Source organism: Oncorhynchus mykiss, chromosome 2, assembly GCF_013265735.2.
Source record: "Oncorhynchus mykiss isolate Arlee chromosome 2, USDA_OmykA_1.1, whole genome shotgun sequence".
Classification (NCBI taxonomy): Eukaryota; Metazoa; Chordata; class Actinopteri; order Salmoniformes; family Salmonidae; genus Oncorhynchus; species Oncorhynchus mykiss.
This window is the reverse complement of record NC_048566.1, coordinates 77,969,045-77,986,441: the sequence shown is the minus strand read 5'-3', so window position 1 is coordinate 77,986,441 and position 17,397 is coordinate 77,969,045. Positions and strand designations below refer to the sequence as shown.

Genomic DNA, 17,397 nt, shown 5'->3' with positions numbered 1-17,397 from the left:
ATACACTCAATTAGTATTTGGTAGCATTGCCTTTAAATTGTTTTACTTGGGTCAAACGTTTAGAGTAGCCCTCCACAAGCTTCCGACAAAAAGTTGGGTGAATTTTGGCCCATTCCTCCTGACAGAGCTGGTGTAACTGAGTCAGGTTTATAATCCTCCTTGCTCGCACATACTTTTTCAGTTCTGCCCACACATTTCTATGGGATTGAGGTCAGGGCTTTGTGATGGCCACTCCAATACCTTGACTTTGTTGTCCTTAAGCCATTTTGCCACAACTTGGAAGTATGCTTTGGGTCATTGTCCATTTGGAAGACCCATTTGTGACATAGATTTAACTTCTGGACTGATGTCTTGAGATGGTGCTTCAATATATCCATATAGTTTTCCTGATGCCATCTATTTTGTGAAGTGAACCAGTCCCTCCTGCAGCAAAGCACCCCCGGCTTGCAAGCCTCCCCCTTTTTCCTCCAAACATAACGATAGTCATTATGGCCAAACAGTTCTATTTTAATTTTTTTTATGACTCCAATCTAAGTGTATGCAAACTTCCGACTTCAACTGTAGATGTAAAATTGCGCAACTAAAACATCCTCGGCAAAAACATCTACATTATTTTCAGATTTTTGAGAGTTATCTTACATTCATTCTGGGGATTTTGAAGAAGTGGAATAGGGTTGGGGGAAAAACATAATTAACTAAACATGGAATCGGGCTGGAAACACCTCCAAGACTGAAATCCTGTTTTTCTAATGAGCAACAGAAAAACACATGTGCCAATCAGTGTGTTCAGTGGCTCTTTAAATACTTTTTAGTCTTATTTTATAGATAATTTAAATTTAGTCTGTATCAGATGGTGAAACTAACTTTGTTTTAATATTGTTGTTCCTGCTTTGTCAGTGTTGTCTCAATCAGATGATTTAGAGATGACAGAAATGTTATATTGGTAGAGTCATTTGAATGTACATGTAGCTGTGAAATGAAACACAATCACATTTACGTAATTGTGCATTTTTGTTGTATGTGTGTTAGTGTGTGCATACGCTTCCATGCAGGTATGTAATCTTTACACCCATGCGTGTGTGTGTGTATGTCTGTGTGTATATGCTAGTACTCACTGATACATTTGAAGCTGGGCCACTGTAGAGAGGTGCAGCCACGCATGTTAAGGTGAACTACAAATGGCCGGTACTTCTGTAGGATCTGTTCCACGATGCGGTCTGTGATCCAGTCCCTCTCCACAGAGAAACTGATCTGTCATTCAGAGACAAATGTTGGAGGAAACATTACAGGACACATTCGGACTCAACAGGTAACAAGGGATATATTAGACCTGAAAGCACCGTGGAACATGCTGTAGACATGCTGTAGACATAAGAGTTAAATCACTGACAACAATTAGTTAATGTTACATTAAATGTTTATGGTAATTTCAGTACCTGTCATTGTGGTGTGTGTGAGTGTGTGCTATACTGACCCGACTCCACAGTGAGCAGGTCTGAGCGATGGCCTTCCAGGTCCGACACACTTCTGCACATTTCAGCAGGTCTCCTACGTCTAGTCTCTGGAAGACCTGACCAAACAGAATACTATGATGGAACAGTTGTCACCAACCCAACCCTGCACAGGTTGAAGATAGAGATATTTTTACGACCTAGCTTGTAGCTCTCCAGGACCTGCGTTAGTGACCACTGCCATAGCAACTGTTCAGTCAATCTGGTGTTTAAAGATGTTATGCATGGCTGCATCTGAAAGTATACCCTATTTCCTATCAAATTAACTACAAGGCTATTGGGTGTCATTTCAGAACAATGTCAAATTTGACCAAAACATCTGACACATCTACCACTTTTCATTCGCAACACAACACTTCAACATAGGCCTTGATTTACTGCAAGTCAATTCAAACGTTTCACCCATACCGTTTATGCCCTTTGCAATGCGATTGTGAGTTCATCTGAATCTATTTCATAAGAAGAAAACACTGCAGAACAATCTCTCTGCCCCCATTCCTCTTGCTATTTTCCCACAATTATTTTGATTTTACAAACAGACAAAAAAATACTGAATGTCAACAAAGCATTTAGGAGCTGTGCTCCTTTCCGAAACATAGTCATGTCCCAGTAATATTTATTGGGCAAGATTTTTGACAAAAACAGCCTAGTAATCACTGCCAAGAAATAAGCCTTAACTGCTAGATGCCTACAGGGGTGGTCCCAGACAAAACAGTCCTGTATAGCATGTAATAGGCTCACTTTTTTCTATATAGGAACCATATCCTAGCATTTCCCCTCACACTAAACATGAACCCCTGCTGATTACAAAACCCCCGCTGCCACTCCAAACTCAAAACAAGTCTTGCTTGGCCAGAAGACAAAATATACAGGGGAACATGTTTTTATTGAGTAACAACTCTCAGAAATGGGTCCAATAACACTATCATCCAGAGGGAGAGAGAGTCATTCGACACACACACACAACTGCAATGGCAACCGATAATAGAGCATAATAGATTGTAAAGTTCCAATGCAGCCATTTCTAGCTCAATATCAAATCAATTCAGGGGTAATAATTAAGTTACCTCCTTTCTTAGCAAAGAGCAATTTTTCAAGCAAGAATTTTGCTAGGACTGTCTGGGAGTGGTCTGAGTAGGGAGGGGGAAACTGAAAACTAGCTGTTAGTGGCAGAGAGGTTTGGAACTCTCTTTCTTATTAATCTATTAACTAATATTGCGCCTGGTGATGTCACCAGGCAGGCCAAAACTCCATCCCACCAAAACAGGCAGAAATTTCAGGCAGTCTTTTCAAACAGCTCTTACACTAAAATAGCAGTATCATAATTTTCAAAATGTCACAATATTAGTCCAACCTCAGTGTGAAAACATCAAAAACGGGTAAATCAAGTTTGACTGCACTGGGCCTTTAACGAAACCTTTCGAACATGTTTGCCCATTCTAGAAGTGGTCAGAAAGTGACGTTTTGGACCTGAAAGCCTAAACATTCAGGAGTAGAGGTGCTCAAAGTTGACCCATTTTGCATACCCCACCCTACCATGAGACTTCCATGTCTTCATCACTGAAAAATATAAAGGGTTGAGTTTGATACCATTTGAAAGCTTACAAACAGGGTTGTTAAGCTATTTAATAATTTATTTAATTTGTATTTATTTTTTATTTATAAAAATGAAGTAATTTCTTAACCTTTAACATAAATTCTCTTAACACGGGTAAACTCAGATCTTTTTTTTCATTTACACATATGTTGTAGTATAGACCCTATTTTACATTGTCTGAAGTGTTTGTGTTGTGCTCGTCATTGATTGAGACACAGCATTCTCTTGAATAAAGGGTGGGTGTCATTTCAATCATAGAAGCTAAATTCAAGAGAATGGACCTATCCCTTCAGACCACAGCAATTTAGCTGGTACACCATTGGAGAAACAATGTTGTGTACATGTTTCGTTCTAGTAGAAATACATCTACAGTATAACATGCTCTGTTCTATCCTGTATTTCTATGTGATATTATGACATGTAGTGGCACTTTTGGGTACTTTAGATTACCACAGGTGTCTGTAATTACGTTTGACTCACTGCTCAGCTATAATTAAAATATATTTGGTAGTGTGCAGACTTTTTCCTGTTTCTCCAGTTTCGTCTTTTGCCTACAGCACCGTCACAAATCAGTTTTGGGTGTGCGGTAGATTCTGCCTATCAGCTCGTACACCACTGATATTTAAATTTAAGTTTCAATTACTACCAGAAATATGGCCGCCAGTCCAGCCACCATTGAATGTCAACTTGAATGGGAATGTCTATTCTTTTATCTATATTTCTATGATTTCAATAGGTTTCCTATGGAAGACTGACAGTTTAATTCAAAACAATGTGTATTCCCATTCAAGTCAACATTCTCTGATGTGTGGACCTTCAACCATCTTTCTGGTTCTACCATGGACAAACATGTAGGGAAGGTTTCGTTCAAATCATAAGGGGTGCAGTCAGAAAGTGACTAAAATCATATGGAACGACCCCCATGTGGCCTTAGAAGGGACAAGGACTGGGGTCATCATAAGTCATGATGCATGCAATAGAGGTGACCTCTGCCCATGAAGGCTAGGAATCTTCACAAACAATTAATCTGACAGTTAAAGAAGAAAACTGGGGTGAACATGTGACTCATAAGAATGTAGGGTGAGAAAGAAGAGGAGGCAAGTTTAGCGAGTGAGCATGAGGGAGACAGTAATAGCGAGAGAGAGAGGAGTACCTTTATTGAGAGCTTGCAAGGTAGCAGTGAGAGTCCATCATGTCCCTCTCCAATGGCAACGTCAGAGTCCTTACTGCTCATCTCCAACAGACCATTCTCCAGTTTCTGACAACACACACATTACATTGTCTATATGAATGCAGCTGCAACTGTATTGAAGCCATGGGATGCAGTTTATTATAGCACACTACGCTTTATTGCGGGCGATAGGTTCAGTACACATCACTGCATTCTGTATCAGAAAGTAGACTGGCCCTCTCTGAAGTCTCGTAGACCAATGCATTGCACTCTGTTTGTTTATCAAGTCCTCCGGTTTAAACTTCCGCCGTACCTTACCTTGTTAACTTATATATGCAAGAGATACCAGACCCGGTCTCAGGGATAGCTAACTCTGGTAGATCTGCTTTTAGTTATTTTGCACCTTATGTGTGGAATGATCTACAAATAGGAATAATTGTACCCTCTAAGGCTGTTAGGAGACCATTTTACTGAAGAAGGTGTTGTTTTTTATGATTGTGTTTTGTTTTTCATGTATTGAGCATAATAATGTGTATTTGAATGTTAATATTGATGTGTAATTTAATGGGTATATTGTATTTTGATGTGTATTGTTGTTGTGCTAAACAGGGCTCATCTGGAAAAGAGACCTTGGTCTCAGCACTGACACCAAGTCAAAATAAAGGTAACATTTTAAAAATCGAATTCTTAATTGGTATACCGTAAATACTAATCAGATGAATCTCGTCTAGCCATACCTCAAAGTACTCCTTTGTCCGTTTTGAGTCCTGTACCACATAGCGCCAAGCACCTATGACAATCTTACAGTGGATAGCATTCCACACTCGCTGGATCTTTTTCATGGCATCTAAGAGGAAAACACACAAGCATTATACATGTCCTGCATGAAAATGTGAATAATATACTGTCGAAAAATTATATATTTGCGGAAAAAACTTTTTGGTAGAAACATGGATGTTGCAACTGTATTTTATGCCAACACTTTAACACAATAAGCATAACTGAGTCACTGACCCAAGGGAAAAATGATAAAAATGTATACAGTCATTCATAATGCAAAACATCCTGACAGCTTTTAAAAGACAACAGCCATGATACAGAGTACTATAAATAGTCATAGTTAGTCAAAGCATAAATCAGTTAAACTAACAGCAGAGACTAGTCTGGATATATAGTATTAGCTAATGACTTTCAGCTGACCCACTTATCATAACTGACCAAAAACAAGCCATGCTGTTTTCAGAACTATGTTCTCACACTGTATTCTGAAGCTTTGCAAAAGACAGGTGATTCACATGGATACTAAAGCATAACTTAGTTGTTTTTTTTCTGTACTGAAGCACATGAATGAACTGAGGTCAGACAAGTAATGCTCTGACAGTAATGCATAAATATGCATTAGAGTCATAGATAGGCCTACAGTTTGGTAAACTATTTTAACCAAAATGTAAATATCTTTTAAGGTGCCAAAAATGCACCCATTAATATTCCAGATGCTTAAACTGTACTTTACCTACAGTAACTCTTTAGGCTATATCAATGACTCTGCAACACATGCCAATAGTAGTTGCCTACCGTTCTGCCTTCTCTTGCAGACCTGTACCCACTCCACCCACTTGCAGAGTGCGACCCTCAGGCCCCTCTGTATGTAGTGCCTCTCAGCTGTCTCCATCTTCAGTGTCAACTCCCTGGCCTCCTTCCGCTTATTCCAGATGAACCTTTTCCACGCCCTACCGGCGCCCACAAAACACAACCATCATTAATTCAGTGAGTTGGCAGGTAGGACTGATCCTGTACACCTTCATTCATTCAGCAGGGCAGAACATGAACCAAGGACGTTTTCATTCAATAGGGGTAAGAATAGACCTACAGTATATGTGCCTCACTTATCTTGTTGAATTGAAGTCTTTGATTGTTCTATACAGTATATTTATATCTGCAACACCCCAAAAGGTTTCACTTCCTCAATGAGCTATTCCCCCCAGATACTCAGCTATTCAGAAAGCAGCATATGTTTCCTAGACAAAAGCTGTCGGTGATACTAGATACTGATATCATCCTCCCAGGGCCTGTACTACCTGCAACAGAGGGAGGTGAAAGGAAATACAGAGTACAGTGTCCCAGCTAACCCCCAGCTTGTTCACCAGTGACCCAGGGAGAAGATCTGCTTTCAATCACGCATCTTAAGTTATTGGCCGCCACTCTTCATAGACAAAAGTGTGTTAATAAAATTAGAATTATTAACTGTCAACTGCATTGTAGGCCTATTTTTGAAACAGTATCTAAGCTTCATATTGATGTCTAAGCTGATGATTTACTTTGGAACTGACTAATCAATTGGAAGAGTGGTGTTCTATTGGTGCTTTCAAGACAACTGAGAACCCCCCACAAAAAACGAGGTCATATCATGACATCAGTGATCTTCAGGAAGATGCCAGAGATGTTCCCAGTTTAATTTAGTCAATGAGGTCAATGAGAGAATGCCGAATTTGGTCAATAAAAAAATGGAATTGCTAATTTGCTACTTGAGGCTTATTTGATCAAATAGAAGCTTCGTAGTGGTTAGGTTTTTTACAAAAGCACTGATATAAGTGGACGCACGTGGCATTTCTGAAACTTTGAAAAAAACGACTTTATAATCAGACTTGTGCCTGTTTTTAACACACTGAAAAAATTGTGGACAGATTTGTGTTGTTCACACAAATCAAATCGAATCTAATTTGTCACATGCCGAATGCAACAGTGAAATGCTTACTTACAAGCCCTTAACCAACAATGCAGTTTTAAGAAAATCCCCCCCAAAAAAGTAAGAGATAAGAATAACAAATAATTAAAGAGCAGCTGTAAATAACTATAGGAGGGCTATATACAGGGGGTACCGGGACAGAGTCAATGTGCGGGGTAATTGGGGTCATTATGTACATGTCCGTAGAGTAATCAAAGTGGCTATACAAAGAAAATAACAGAGGGGGGGGGGGGGCAATGCAAATAGTCTGGGTAGCCATTTGACCAGATGTTCAGGAGTCTTATGGCTTGGGGGTAGAAGATGTTTAGAAGCCTCTTGGACCTAGACTTGGTGCTCTGGTACCGCTTGCCATGCAGTAGCAGAGAGAAAAGTCTATGACTAGGGTGTCTGGAGTCTTTGACAATATTTAGGGCCTTCCTCTGACACCGCCTGGTTTAGAGGTCCTGGATGGCAGGAAGCTTGGCCCAGTGATGTACGGGCCGTACGCACTACCCTCTGTAGTGCCTTGCGGTCGGAGTCCGAGCAGATGCCATACCAGGCAGTGATGGAACCAGTCAGGATGCTCTCGATGGAGCAGCTGTAGAATCTTTTGAGGATCTGAGGACCCATGCCAAATCTTTTCAGTCTCCTGAGGGGGAATAGGCTTTGTCAGGCCCTCTTCACGACTGTCTTAGTGTGTTTGGACCATGATAGTTTGTTGGTGATGTAGACACCAAGGAACTTGAAGCTCTCAACCTGCTCCACTGCAGCCCCGTCGCTGAGAATGGGGGCGGGGCCTCCCGGGTGGCACAGTGGTTAAGGGCGCTGTACTGCAGCGCCAGCTGTGCCATCAGAGACCCTGGGTTCGCGACCGGGAGGTCCGTTGGGTGACGCACAATTGGCCTAGCGTCGTCCGGGTTAGGGAGGGCTTGGTCGGTAGCGATGTCCTTGTCTCATCGCACACCAGCGACTCCTGTGGCGGACCGGGCGCAGTGCGCGCTAACCAAGGTTGCCAGGTGCATGGTGTTTCCTCCAACACATTGGTGCGGCTGGCTTCCGGGTTGGATGCGCGCTGTGTTAATAAGAAGCAGTGCGGCTAGGTTGGGTTGTGTATCGGAGGACGCATGACTTTCAACCTTCGTCTCTCCCGAGCCCGTATGGGAGTTGTAGCGATGAGACAAGATAGTAGCTACTAAAACAATTGGATACCATGAAAAAGGGGTAAAATTTTTAAAAAAGTCCTCCTTTTCCTGTAGTCCACAATCATCTCCTTTGTCTTGATCACGTTGAGGGTGAAGTTAATATCCTGGCACCACACGGCCAGGTGTCTGACCTCCTCCCATATAGGCTGTCTCATCGTTGTTGGTGATCAGGCCTACTACCACTGTGTCATCGGCAAACTTGATGACGGTGTTGGAGTCGTGCCTGCCATGCAGTCATGAGTGAACAGGGAGTTCAGGAGGGGACTGAGCACGCACCCCTGAGGGGCCCCCATTTTGAGGATCAGCGAGGCGGATGTGTTGTTACCTACCCTTACCATCTGGGGGCGGCCCGTCAGGAAGTCCAGGATCCAGTCGCAGAGGGAGGTGTTTAGTCCCAGGGTCCTTAGCTTTGAGGGCGCTATGGTGTTGAACGCTGAGCTGTAGTCAATGAATAACATTCTCACATAGGTATTCCTTTTGTCCAGGTGGGAAAGGACAGTGTTGAGTGCAATAGAGATTGCATCATCTGTGGATCTGTTGGGGCGGTATGCAAATTGGAGTGGGTCAATGGTTTCGGGGATAGTGTTGTTGATGTGAACCATGACCAGCCTTTCAAAGCACTTCATGGCTAGTTGGCTACAGACGTGAGTGCTACGGGTCAGTAGTCATTTAGGCAGGTTACCTTAGTGTTCTTAGGCACAGGGACTATGGTGGTCTGCTTGAAACATGTTGGTATTACAGACTCAGTCAGAGACAGGTTGAAAATGTCAGTGAAGACATTTGCCAGTTGGTCATCGCATGCTCGGAGTACACGTCCTGGTAATCCGTCTGGCCCTGTGGCCTTGTAAATGTTGATGTGAGTAAGACCTGTTTAAAGGTCTTACTCACATCAGCTACGGAGTTCGTGATACAATGATGTGTCCTATGTGTCTATCTCTCTATGTGTCACACCCATATTGATCAGCGCTAACTTTTTTCCTGCCCAAAAAGTTGAGAATTCTGTCCCGTTTGGTGATAAGCATGTCTTGCATATTGACCTGAATAGCATAACAACCTTGATAATATTAGACTCAACCTTACACCCTGTGTATGTCCTTAGGAATCCCTTTTATGCGTGGATATCCATTCAGTACACATCTACGGAGGTCTACGGAGCACCTTATGTGCAGTGTATAACATCAGAACATCTGCTTTCCCAAGGCTCGATACTAGGCCCCACGCTCTTCTCAATTTACATAAACAACATAGCTCAGGGAGTAGGAAGCTCTCTCATCCATGTAAATGCAGATAATACAGTCTTATACTCAGCTGGCCCCTCCCCATAAAATGCTCTACAACAAAGCTTTCTTAGTGTCCAATAAGCTTTCTCTTCCCTTAACCTTGTTCTGAACACCTCCAAAACAAAGGTCATGTGGTTTGTTAAGAATAATGCCCCTCTCCCCACAGGTGTGATTACTACCTCTGAGGGTTTAGAGCTTGAGGTAGTCACCTCATAAAAGTACTTGGGGGTATGGCTAGATGGTACACTGTTCTTCTCTCAGCACATATCAAAGCTACAGGCTAAAGTTAAATCTAGACTTGGGTTTCCTCTATCGTAATCGCTCTTCTTTCACCCCAGCTGCCAAACTAACCCTAATTCAGATGACCATCCTACTCATGCTAGATTACGGAGATGTAATTTATAGATCGGCAGGTAAGGGTGCGCTCAACCAGCTAGATGTTCTTTACCATTTGGCCATCAGATTTGCCGCCAATGCTCCTTATAGGACACATCACTGCACTCTATACTCCTCTATAAACGGGTCATCTCTGTATACCCGTCACAAGACCCACTGGTTGATGCTCTTAGGCCTCACTCCCTCCTATCTGAGATATCTACTGCAGCCCTCATCACATACAACACCCGTTCTGCGAGTCACAATCTGTTAAAGGTCCCCAAAGCACACACACCCCTGGTTCACTCGTCTTTTCAGTTCGCTGCAGCTAGCGACTGGAACGAGCTGCAACAAACACTCAAACTGCCAGCAGCATACCACCCTGCATACCATTGCTGGCTTGCTTCTGAAGCTAAGCAGGGTTGGTCCTGGATGGGAGACCAGATGCTGCTGGAAGTGGTGTTGGAGGGCCAGTAGGAGGCACTCTTTCCTCTGGTCTAAAAAAAATATCCCAATACCCCAGGGCAGGGATTGGGGACACTGCCCTGTGTAGGGTGCCGTCTTTCGGATGGGACGTTAAACGGGTGTCCTGACTCTCTGAGGTCATTAAAGATCCCATGGCACTTATCGTAAGAGTAGGGGTGTTAACCCCGGTGTCCTGGCTAAATTCCCAATCTGGCCCTCAAACCATCACGGTCACCTAATAATCCCCAGTTTACAATTGGCTCATTCATCCCCCTCCTCTCCCCTGTAACTATTCCCCAGGTCGTTGCTGCAAATGAGAACGTGTTCTCAGTCAACTTACCTGGTAAAATAACAGATAAATAAATAAAAAACTGGACAGTTTTATTTCAATCTCTTCATTCAAAGACTGAATCATTGACAGTTGTGGCTGCTTTGTGTGATGTATTGTTGTCTCTACCTTCTTGCCCTTTGTGCTGTTGTCTGTGCCCAATAATGTTTATACCATGTTTTGTGCTGCCACCATGTTGTGCTTCTGCCATGTTGTGTTGCTATCATGTTGTTGTCATGTTCTGTTGCTACCATACTGTGTTGTCATGTGTTGCTGCCTTGCTATGTTGTTGTCTTAGATCTCTCTGTATGTAGTGTTGTCTCTCTTGTCGTGATGTGTATTTTGTTCTATATTTATTTATTATCTTTATCCCAGCCCCCGTCCCCTTTGTTCTTGACTGCCTTGCCTCGTTAAAAAAGGTAAAATAAATCAAATAGAAAATTAGAGATGCCTCAGGCCTCTTGAAATCTAGAGGCTTCTCAGGGCCTGGTCCAGACTCTGGCTCTGCAGACACCAGCTACCAGTCCATTTGAAGGAAACCATCCCCGAGCTTTGTCTCTATGCAGAGAGAACCTGTCCACCCAATCCCAGGAATCTGGGCAGTTCACACAACTTGTCTCCACTCCAACTGAACCAAGGCCAATGCCCAAGGGTGGAACTGTCACAAGCGAGTATGAGTCAAGATAAACTGTGGAGCAGGTCAACTACCCCAGTCACTCCAGTGTTTATGGGGATCATGTTTCTAGCCATTCTGGCTCTGCCCAGATCGGAATCTCCGCACAGCATGAGCCCAATGAGTTCATCCCAGATCTCTCAGCACCTTTGTTCTAGAGTCTGAACATGCTAGCACTGGTAATGATGTCCAAACTCCCTACAACCCTTTACATGATAGGCAAGCACTTAGTAACATTGTCAAGGATGTCAGTGTTGCAACCATTCATGATTTAAAACAATTTGTGAAGTCTATGAGGAACACCTTTTTTAAGCCAGGTAGATCTTTCCAAAAAACCTTGGACACTGTGTAGAATGAACATGTCCCCCGTATTCAGCTGCCAAGGCAAATATCCCAAACTATCCATGTCCCTATTGAGAAAGGGCTTACCCAAAATGACTGCAGTTCAACCCAGAGTTTGAGAGAGCCAGCCTACAGCCTCATGAGCCTGTCCAAAGCCCAATTGCAAGGACACAGTCCCTGATCCTATAATCTCTACCCAAGGTCCAGCCTCTCCCAGTGGTAATGGCAGTAAAGGCCCTAATTCTGTTCCCTTGTATCATTCTAACCAAGTCCCTGCAGGAGAATCTGTTTCAAAGAGCTATGGAAGTCTTTGTAATTCTGGCTCAAGCTTTAGAAATGATGGTGGTGCTTATAACAGTTTTGATGTCCAGAGTGAACAAATCCCTAATGTCAAGCAGCCATTCAAAGTGTCTCAAACTGGCTATGCCCCTACAGTACAAAGGCCTTTCCCTTCCAGTTCTTCCTCCAGACAGGATGGACAAGCTTTGTCTTCCAACAGTGGTGGCTACCTGAGTGCCCCAAGACTCAACCCCCCTCGCCCATCCATCCTCTCGGTATCCCAACTAAACATGGTTCTCAAAATGGGACACCATTTTTGTATTCAATAGGTGAGCTTTAGATAACAGGGGTTACTTACTTGAAGCACATATTTGTTAAACTTATTCTGTAACAGGAGTAGGCCTTCTCAAACAAATGGGAGAGAAACTGTTGAGGGAAGGAAAGATGTAAAGGTGAGATCATTTTCAAAATGTTCATGTACAGCATGTATGTAGGAAACCACTAAACCTTACCAACCAAAACAAACTGCAAATGCATCCAACAACTTTGTAAAGCCACAAGCTTGATGTAGTCATTGAGTGCAATGAATATGGGACCAAATTCTAAACTTCGGACTACTTTAATACAGTATAAGTGAATTTGTCCAAATACTTATGACTTGTTCAACGAAAAGTGCTTTTATTTATAAATTTACCAGTGTATCATCTCGTTTCCCAAAGATGTCATGCACCATGCTTCCTGCCAGTGAGGTCACGGCGACTTGTTCTGGATCGTCAACACATGTATGCCTAGAGACAGTGCTTTGTTAACATTTTCTGCAATTCACTGCAGCTTTTATCAACCTGGTATCATAAAGTTTTGAGTTTAGCTATGATTCTAAATTCTAATCCCTCTTGCATTTCAAACATGGCAATGAAACTATCACTGTCATTATACTCAGACCAAACTGCATTCATTGTGCTGTGGGCCTTGCACTGCAGTGTTCAGGAGTGTTGATAAGTAAAGCAAGTGGGTATCCAAATTGAACCTTTATCAATCCATCAATCAATTGTATTTATAAAGCCCTTTTTACATCAGCAGATGTCACCCCAAACAGCAAGCAATGCAGATGTAGAAGCACGGTGGCTAAGAAAAACTCCCTAGAAAGGCAGAAACCTAGGAAGAAACCCAGAGAGGAACCAGGCTGAGGGGTGGCCAGTTCCGGTTGTGCCTGGAAATATTTATTTTTTGAAAATAAGAAAATGCACATGTGCAGTGACTTACTCCCTACACCGTTTTTCATAAAGTGGAAGTTTTGAGATGTTTTTATTTATAGGTCACAACTATTTTATATAGACCATTCAGAAGTAGGATACTGTAACAGGTTACTCACCAATCAATCTCAGCAGTGTCCCGGTTTTCCTGAATAGACACAATCTTCCTTTCCAGAAAATGTAATGGACTTTCAGGACACGACACACATAAACCTGTTAATAATGCCTGTTGAAACACAACACGAGTATTGTACATATTACGGGACAAATGTAGCTATATAACGTTAGCTAATTAAGTTAACTACCAACTGCTATATGGCTCTTTAACTCGCTAACGTTAGCCACTGTAGCTAGCTAGCTATTTTATGTTAGGGTTACGAGAGTTGGCATGGCAAAATTTGTGACATTGTAAAAGTCTCACCTGAAATATTTGGGGCAAGGAATGCTTCAGTATATATTCCCTCAACGCCGGGTCAGCATTTTGTAAAGAAGCCATATCAAAACTCCATCCCAAAGTAGGTAATATAACGTTAACTAGCTAAATAGAAAATTATCAAAATATTTGTCAACACAGAAGTTTGCAAGCAGGCCCCGGTCTGTTCTCTGATTGGACACTTCCATGTACAGTTTACCGTTACCTAGTAACCAAGATTCCATGTTGTAGGTGGTGTACGGAAAAATCTCATCTGGGTCCTTGGGATGTCCGAACTCTGACCTAACCCTACTGAAGTTGACATTTAAAACGGTTAAAGTGGAATTGACATATATGCAAATATGAAACAAACAGACAGTCATAATATCAGTCAAAAATGTGACATTCCTAGTTATGCTACAAAAACAACTTTTTATAAAATGTTTTAAAAATAGGTTCTATTTGACTCAAAATATCATGACATACAGTAAGGCATTGTTGCTAGAATAGATGGATGCGGTTCAATGCATAATTCATATTTTGGTAGTCTAAAAATATTGCCATCAGGTTGTAAATCACAGCTTGCCTGGTACGTTGTTTTCTGCCTCCACGGGATGCAGTTTCTTACAATAACTCAATATTATGATGCAGTTTCTTACAACAACTCAATATTTTGAACAAAAACTGACTACTGTAACTAATGTTGGGAATGTCGATACAATCAAACTAGCAAGGGCAATGATCACAAGTCAGTCATAACGTGGCTAAAAGGCAAGCGTATGTGTCAAACACTGCAGGCCGAATAGGACGCATAAGCGAGTCAACAGTTGAGTCATCTACGCTCACATCTGTGAATTCAATTTAAATTAATCTGCTTTACTTTATCCTGCTTACAAAAAAAACGTGCAACAAAGCGCCATGCAAAGGAGAAACCTATTACAGCAACATTTGAGAAGTAGCCTAGGCTGGCTACTCAACTACACGACATTTGAGAAGTAGCCTAGGCTGGCTACTCAACTACAAGACATTTGAGAAGTAGCCTAGGCTGGCTACTCAACTACAAGACATTTGAGAAGTAGCCTAGGCTGGCTACTCAACTACACGACATTTGAGAAGTAACCTAGGCTGGCTACTCAACTACAAGACATTTGAGAAGTAGCCTAGGCTGGCTACTCAACTACAAGACATTTGAGAAGTAGCCTAGGCTGGCTACTCAACTACAAGACATTTGAGAAGTAGCCTAGGCTGGCTACTCAACTACAAGACATTTGAGAAGTAGCCTAGGCTGGCTACTCAACTACAAGACATTTTGAGTGCACCATACAGCCCACCGGTGGTCCATCAAGTGCAAAAACATGTTTTAAGTTGAAATGTTACAACAACCTATAGCTACGTTTTTCTGAATGGTTACCAGGAGGAAATGGGAGGGTCATGCTTTTTAAATTTCAGTAGGGGAAGAGTTTAGTATTGTAATGAAATAGGCAGGGAGCAGGTCTCGAACCCTCGACCTTCGAGCCCGAGGTCCGGAGCAAAAGCATGCTCCGCGCTTATAAACCCAGGGTCGTTACAGTATTTAGAAAATATTAAGGGTCATGTATTTTGTAATCAATTAAATGTAATGTATTGCTTATGGTTGAGTTAGTTGCTTATTATAATATCTTATGTGTGCCTGATGATGCCGCTCATCCCTGATTCTCTGGTGGGCGCTCAATATCAAGTGCGCGTAGTGTGGTCTCAATAACATGATCCATAGCATACCAGCCTTTCACAAAGACGCTGGTGCGTGGAGGAATACTTGCAGCATATTTGTCTTGAATATTATTTAGTTTTTTTGTGCTCTGCGGCATATTTGACTTGAACAAATACTTATAGTAGGCCTATTTGAGCAATGCGCTGAACTATGTTGCCATGACTAAGTATAGCTTCACCAAACACACACACATACCAAGCGAGCCCTCGCTGGAATTGTTTCAAATAGCAGCTGCCTGCCAAAATCGGTCTGTATATTATATTATAATTTAATAATAATAATTCTATATTGTAACGACCCTGGGTTTATAATCGCGGAAATCGACTCTGCCGCACGAGCATCCTTTTGCGGCACAGTCGATAGCTCGCCGTACCTCGGTCTAGAAGATCGAGGGTTCGAGACCTGTGTAACGGATGTGAAACGGCTAGCTAGTTAGCGGTGGTGCGAGCTAAATAGCGTTTCAATCGGTGACGTCACTTGCTCTGAGACCTTGAAGTAGTGGTTCCCCTTGCTCTGCAAGGACCGCGGCTTTTGTGGAGCGATGGGTAACGATGCTTCGTGTGTGACTGTTGTTGATGTGTGCAGAGGGTCCTTGGTTTGCGCCCGGGTATGGGCGAGGGGACGGTCTAAAGTTATACCTGCACCCTGCTGTTTCATTACAATATATACAAAAGTGGTAGGTCACACAAGCTCACTGAACGGGACTGTCCGAGTGCTGAAGCTGGACTGTCCTCGGTAGCAACGCTCACTACCGAGTTCCAAACTTCCCCTGGAAGCAACGTCAGCACAATAACTGTTCGTTGGGAGCTTCATGAAATAGGTTTCCATGACCCAGCAGCCGAACACAAGCCTAAGATCACCATGCACAATGCCAAGCGTCAGCTGGAGTGGTGTAAAGCTCACCGCCATTGATCTCTGGAGCAGTGGAAACATGTTCTCTGGAGTGATAAATCACACTTCACCATCTGGCAGTCCAACGGACAAATCTGGGTTTGGCGGATGCCAGGAGAATGCTACCTGCCCCAATGCATAGTGCCAACTGTAAAGTTTGGTGGAGGAGGAATAATGGTCTGGGAGTAGGTTCGGAGTAGGCCCCTTAGTTCCAGTGAAGGGAAATCTTAACGCTACAGCACACAATGACATTCTTGACAATTCTGTGCTTCCAACTTTGTGGCAACAGTTTGGGGAAGGCCCTTTCCTGTTCCAGCATGACAATGCCCTCATGCACAAAGCGAGGTCCATACAGAAATGGTTTGTCAAGATTGCCGTGGAAGCCCTTGACTGGCCTGCACAGAGCCCTGACCTCAACCATATCGAACACCTTTGGGATGAATTGGAACGCAAACTACGAGCTAGGCCTAATCGCCCAACATCAATGTCGGCCTCACTAATGCTCTTGTGGCTGAATGGAAGTCCCTGCAGCAATGTTCCAACATCTAGTGGAAACCTTCCTAGAAGAGTGGAGGCTGTTATAGCAGCAAAGGGGGGACCAACTCCATATTAATGCCTATGATTTTGGAATGAGATGTTCGACGAGCAGGTGTCCACATACTTTTGGTCATGTAGTATTGATACCAACAGTATCCCCCCCTTGTGTAAAGCTTATTTACTACAGTTATTCAGGAAATATTTATTTTGATTATGAAATTGTTTGTCTTGTTTTGGCCTTTACAATTTACAGATTTGTTTTTGTTTTCTTTATATATTAATAAACATGTTTTGTTAATTTAAAGGGGACTGTGTCCGTGCCTCATTATTTTAGCATGTCGTAAAATAAAAAATTGAGGTTCTCCAGCATTGAGTGTTTCCAGTAAAATACTCTGTGCAATATCCCTGCCTGGGGGACTAAGCCCTCTAGTGTTGAAGCTGGGAAGTGGTTCAAAGCCAGCATATTATCAGGGCCCTGCCTCGGTTTCTCTGACCAAGTGAGGGGAAAAGGTTTGAAGGTTTTTCGCTGACCACAAAGTCCCCAACACACAACAAAAGTTTTGTAACTTAACCTTTTCATAACTCTTTCCACAAAAAAAAGCAATG

General features: G+C 42.6%; 1 protein-coding gene across 1 annotated transcript in view; it reads right to left on the bottom strand.

Annotated features, from left to right (window-relative positions):
* Positions 1–14,598, bottom strand: part of fbxl13 (F-box and leucine-rich repeat protein 13) — a 31,728-nt gene extending 17,130 nt beyond the window's left edge. Inside the window, exons 1-9 of the mRNA XM_021572820.2 lie at positions 13,623–14,598; positions 13,321–13,427; positions 12,643–12,736; positions 12,307–12,374; positions 5,855–6,009; positions 5,017–5,126; positions 4,262–4,366; positions 1,475–1,570; positions 1,116–1,251 (exon numbers count right to left, since the gene is read on the bottom strand). Of these exons, the coding sequence (XP_021428495.1) occupies positions 1,116–1,251; positions 1,475–1,570; positions 4,262–4,366; positions 5,017–5,126; positions 5,855–6,009; positions 12,307–12,374; positions 12,643–12,736; positions 13,321–13,427; positions 13,623–13,697 (946 nt within the window). The 5' untranslated portion in view covers positions 13,698–14,598. The remainder of the gene's footprint in view (positions 1–1,115; positions 1,252–1,474; positions 1,571–4,261; positions 4,367–5,016; positions 5,127–5,854; positions 6,010–12,306; positions 12,375–12,642; positions 12,737–13,320; positions 13,428–13,622) is intronic.
* Positions 14,599–17,397: the final 2,799 nt, after the last annotated feature.